This window comes from Myotis davidii, unplaced genomic scaffold (genome assembly GCF_000327345.1).
Source record: "Myotis davidii unplaced genomic scaffold, ASM32734v1 scaffold221, whole genome shotgun sequence".
NCBI lineage: Eukaryota > Metazoa > Chordata > Mammalia > Chiroptera > Vespertilionidae > Myotis > Myotis davidii.
The window spans coordinates 2,687,285-2,692,714 of NW_006293349.1; the positions used below are offsets into that span (position 1 = coordinate 2,687,285).

The window sequence follows — 5,430 nt, forward strand, 5'->3', positions numbered from 1 at the left end:
AGGAGGGCACTGCATGGGCCTTACTGAGTGAATCCAGCAAGTGGAAGGCTGATGGCGATTAACCAATATGAGGCTCCCTGGCAGCATTTAAAACACTGCCGTCTGCCACAGCCAGGGTGGGGGCTGAAGCTCAAACCCGTGACGTAACGACAGAGGTCTGAAAGCTCCTGAGGAGGTGTAATTCTAAACGTGTTTCGGCTCCTAGGCCGTGACCGGAGGCCTGGACTGGAAGGCATGGGCCTTGGCGTGGGCACGGGAACATCTGAAGAACTCTGCAGTTTCCGCACCCGGCAGCCCATGGGCCTGCAGACCGGCCCGGCCCCGCTTCTAACCACGCGTCTTCCTCCTCGCTCACCGGAGCCTGCTCTCCGACAGCACATGCCGCTGCCGCCGCCACCGCCTGCCTCGCCTCCAGCTGTCAGACCCGTAACCAGCACGAAGTCACAGCGATGGGCTGGAGGGGAGACCACACACCAACAAGAGCCACCGGTTCCACGCATCGTGCCGAAGCGGGTCCCGAAGGCACAGCCGAGAGGGACAACACGCAAAGCTGGGGAGTGTGAGCGGGAGGGAGGGAGACGCTCCCGGGACCCACATTCAGCACGTGGTCAGGCCCCGGGAGACGGTGCTCACAGGGGAGGCGAGTCTCAGAGAACAGCGAGGCCCCTACGGAGCCGGAAATGCCACAGCTGCCCTGGCAGATGACAGAGGACGCACAGAGAGTGGACACTAGATGGACGTCCCGTGCGAGGCTGGCGAGGGTGACACTGACTGTCTCCAGAGGACCCTCTGCTTCCGGAGGGGCCAGGAATGGCCTGGGGGTGGGGGGGTCTCACTCTCCACACCAGGGCTCTGGCACCTTTGAGAAGCTCTCGGTGGTTGTCCTCTGGGGTAACAGGAGGGGGTGCTGTACACCTGAGGTCCCTAACACTGATGGGGACCAAGTCAGTATAACGGAGGCCAGGTGGCAGACCCTCACTGCCAGAAGCCAAGTGGGGGCGGTACAATGAACTGCACGTCTGCAATGTTAGCGAGTGCAGCCGGGCCCTCCGCGAGCTGTGGAGGGAGTCAGGGGAATAGGCCCCCACCGAGGCCTGAGGTACAGGGACACACAGCAAGGGCATTTCCCAGGCTGTACCTTTAAAACAGACCAGGAGACTCGTATCTATGAAAGGGTGCATTCACTGCACTGACAGACTGTGATGAACATAGAATAAGGATGCTTGAAAGGATGCTTAGTGAATAATAAGCGCTTGATAAATGTCACCTGTTAGTATAATGTTATTACTGTGCCAAAGCGTGTGCTTTTCCATGGGTTATAGCCCATGCTGTTGTATGTTTTCACTGTTTTCTAAATTTCTGTGTTAAAATAAATTGGCAGCAAATGTAATGTAAGATGTGAACATTCAGAGAAGCTAGGTGAAGACTACATGGGAACTCTATCCTGTCTTTGCAACTTTCCTGTAAACCTAAATTTATTCCGTAAGAAAAAGGGAAACATTTAAAAGCAGGCAACCAGCCTTGTTACTCTCATTTTAATGCACATTCAGTGAAGCATCACAGAGCGGAGCACACACACTTACCGGAGCGCCCTGCGGCCCCAGCCTGCCTCGCTCTCCCGGCATTCCCCTGGGACCCTGGAGATCAGAGAGAAAACATCCCCTGAAGCATCGAATGGTCGAATGTAAACTCGAGACAACTTGATTGCCCTCCTCAAAACAACTGGGACCCCATGTACTTGGCCACCAGCAACAGTACCTCTTGGGGTTCGAAAAACTCTACCCACCACCTCTTACCTAGATGGACCTCAGTTACTCTAGTTAATGGGCTGCATCTCACATCTGATTCGATCACTGAGCACAGAAAAACAATAGTACCCAGGGCGCTCACAGGTAAGGAAAATACTGAAATGTAAGACTTTCCTACTTGAAGGACGCAATTGTTGGAGTGTGCTTGCCTATCAGGTGATAAGCAAGGTGACTTCACTAGCAAACGTTATCAGGTCTTTCTGTTTGTTTCATTTAAACATTCTCTTACTAAAATCTAAAAAGCAAGTAAATAACAAAGAATTAAACGGATACTCACCATAGGACCCATGGCACCCATTGGGCCAGTAGGACCGGCTTCACCCTACAGCAGAAATGACATCACATGACAATATGAGGAGCCTCCATCGACAGTCACATCATTTTGCTCCACATGCGTATCATTCTAAACACGTATTTTCAAAACGGGCATTTGAAGGGCATTCGAAGGACCTCAAAAGTCTATTGAATTACTTTTTCTCAAAATGCAATAAAAATTCCCTTCCTACAGAAATAAGTCTAAAGTAAAATTGGGGATTTAAACAAGATTGATGGGACTATCATCCACAGTCACATTAATTAGCATCAGGACTACCTATGTCTAATAATACTTTAGGCTTTGTATAACTTCACCAAGTAGACACTGACTGTAGCATTTCTTTAAGTTCTGGAATAGGAAACTTAGAAATAACAAATGTGAAGGCAAATGTCTTTGCACATGTGACTCTCAGGGGACTTCCCCCTAAAGGGTCCTCTGCAGTCCTGCTGCTCTCTCTCCCTCTGGGAACACAAGTAAACGTGGGGAAGAACAAGGGCCCGAAGGCCCAGAATTAAAGGCCGCTAAATGGCGGGGAAAACGGACCACCTGACCTCTGTGAGGGTGAGAGAAGAAGAGCGAGTGTGTTGGAAGGTGGATGATGGTGCCACATGTCATATGGACACGGTCTCCATCCTACACCGGGAGGGGCCCAGAGCCACAGTGGCTGTTCGTGGTGGCAAGGCCAGGGCTGAGCATGTATCCCGGTAAATCTACCGCCACTCGTCTGTGAAAAGGTACGTTTATCTACTTAACTGCTCGCTGTCTATACTCCTCTTCCCCCCAGAGTGACTGAGGGGTTCTGGAAGGCGATTAGCACTTGACACACAACCAAAATGCTACCGTGAGGTCACACTGAGGCATCAACAATCACCTTGGAACCGGTTGCTCCAACTTCACCTTTAGGGCCTTCAAGACCTTTATGTCCCTAAAAAGAAAAATACAAATTTGCATTTTACTGTTTTTTTCTTTGCAGATGCGTAAAAGCAGCAAACATAAGCTCACAGAAAGTGCCTGATGAAAATGGACCTCAAATTTAAAGTTGTTACTCAGAATGTTTCCAAATTCTCAACATTTTTAAAAAGTCTCTCCAAAGAATATTAGTTTTCCCCTTTAAATAATGTTTTCAACAAGCAATGTTCTAACCTTTCATATTTTTTTTACTTCATAGAAATTTAACCTATAGCTATAGATAAAGAAGTTACAAGAAAATAAATAGTTATAGAGTTTAAATAGTTATCAAATATGGGTTATATCCAGGGATAATATTCAAATTATCTAATAACTAGTGATTCGCAAGTATTCTAATCAGACATTCAACCCCTCAAAACAGAGGCCCGTCAGAGTATACTGAGTAAATACCAGCCAACCTTTCAGGTAAATAGATAGATAGATAGATAGATAGATAATTTCTATACAAGACGGGGCAAAAGTAGGTTTAAGTTATCTGAATGGAAACGAATACAATAATTGATAAATAAGAAGGCAGGAAGTAACTGTGTTTTACGTCCTCAGGCTGCAAGCCTACTTTTGCCCACCTGTATAGGTACATGGTATAACGGCTGTGCGTTATCTGGAGTTATAAAGAGAGGAGCATCCTACAGCCTCCACGTCTGGGCTGACGGGCCCTAGATTAGCGCCCTCGCCGGGTCTGCACTTATTCCTCTGTGTGGCAGTTGCCTATTTTCCTAACCGAAGCCCTCTGAGCCTGAAGCTGAAAGCCATGGAGGCTCCCGTTCATCGCCGTCTTCTCCTGCAGCACCGTGTTCAGTGCGCGGTAAGACTCACAGTGTGTCTACAGGCTCAAGTGAAATGCAGAAGAAATGGAAGAGCCGGTCCCTTTAGGGGCCTCGGAGGCTGCTCAACCACAGCCATGGCAGACACTGAGACGCGGGCTTGTCCAGCTTTAAGGCAATGCCCCCAGACCCTGCCCAGCCGGCCCAGCCTCTGCAAGGGTTGACTTACGCGGTGGCCCTTCAGGCCTGGCAGCCCGGGCGCCCCGGGAAATCCTCTGGCTCCCTGTGGGGGACACAAGGCATTTCAGGGTCACTAATAAGAACAGGAAATTGCTTAATACACATTTTCCCTAAAAAAATGCCTGGTACATAGTTTTCCACCAACAAACCAGAGAAGGAAAAGGAGCAGTATACGTTTACCTATCGAAATACACGGAGGGGATCAAAGATTAAAACTGTCCGAAATGGAAGCATGACTGACAGCGACATCGGTTCATGCCAGGTACTGACTTGATGACATTTTCAAGATTTCAAATTACATCACTGTGTTATTAATAAAACAAGCAAAAACAAACAACAAAACAGCCTCAGTCACATATCTAGTGTCTGACCCAAATAGGTCAGTGACAGGAAGGAAAGCAGGAGGAAAACTGTGATTTTCTTCCTTTCATACGCTTTGGGGTGAAAGAAAAAATGCATCTGTAGCAAACCAATGTGTTTTAGTTTCCCTACCTTTTAAATATCGAGAGTGAGATATAAGAAAGATTATATTAAAATGAATAAACAGAAAATATTTTAAAGTAACATAGAAAGAAGCTGGTGGGTTGGTAATTGTTTAAAAAACTAACCAAGGAAATAAAATATCCAACAGAAAGGAAAGTCACAAATACAGAAAGAATGAGCTGGCTCAGGAATTTCTTAATTTCTGTTCATTTTAGGCGCCCTTTACCTAAGCATATCGATTTTTTTTTAAAAAGGGAAATCATACAAAAAATTAAATGCAAATGGTTAAGACTTTTGAAATGATGCTTGGAACTGTTCCCTCAGACTCTCTTACAGCAGAGAAGGACCGGGGACTGGCTCGCTCACTCTCACTGCCTGTGTTAGACTGACCTGAAGCCATTAGCACTGCCAGCAGCCGACGGAGCACTCGATAGCATGGACTGATGTTATCGATGACCAGTTATTAGTATGAATCTGCATATCCCCGGCACTAAGCCTTATGCCTGCCCGTGGGCATCCAATGACTAATCATTGACTAAACAACAGAGGTAAGAAATGGTTTAATACTTCTTTTAACACTCAGTGCACTTTCCCAAGCTTTTAAGGAACTTCTCTTACACCAGCACAAATTTACACAGAGAACAACATCCATCTGTTTGCGTTATCACCTTCACTTACTGTTAAGTAAATCAATGCATAAATAACTCAATAAATGAACTTTATGTGATGAAAGCAAAGCAATAATTCCTCTGGGACCCCTGCAGGATGCTTCTGTAGCGGGGGGGGGGGGGGGGGGGGGGGGGGGGGGGGGGGGGGGGGGGGGGGGGGGGGGGGGGGGGGGGGGGGGGGG

General features: G+C 47.6%; 1 protein-coding gene across 1 annotated transcript in view; it reads right to left on the reverse strand.

Annotated features, from left to right (window-relative positions):
* COL5A2 (collagen type V alpha 2) overlaps positions 1-5,430 on the reverse strand; it is a 78,706-nt gene that overhangs the window by 48,958 nt on the left and 24,318 nt on the right. The window contains exons 12-15 of the mRNA XM_015566084.1: positions 4,087-4,140; positions 2,996-3,049; positions 2,086-2,130; positions 1,584-1,637 (exon numbers count right to left, since the gene is read on the reverse strand). Coding sequence (XP_015421570.1) covers positions 1,584-1,637; positions 2,086-2,130; positions 2,996-3,049; positions 4,087-4,140 — 207 coding nt within the window. The remainder of the gene's footprint in view (positions 1-1,583; positions 1,638-2,085; positions 2,131-2,995; positions 3,050-4,086; positions 4,141-5,430) is intronic.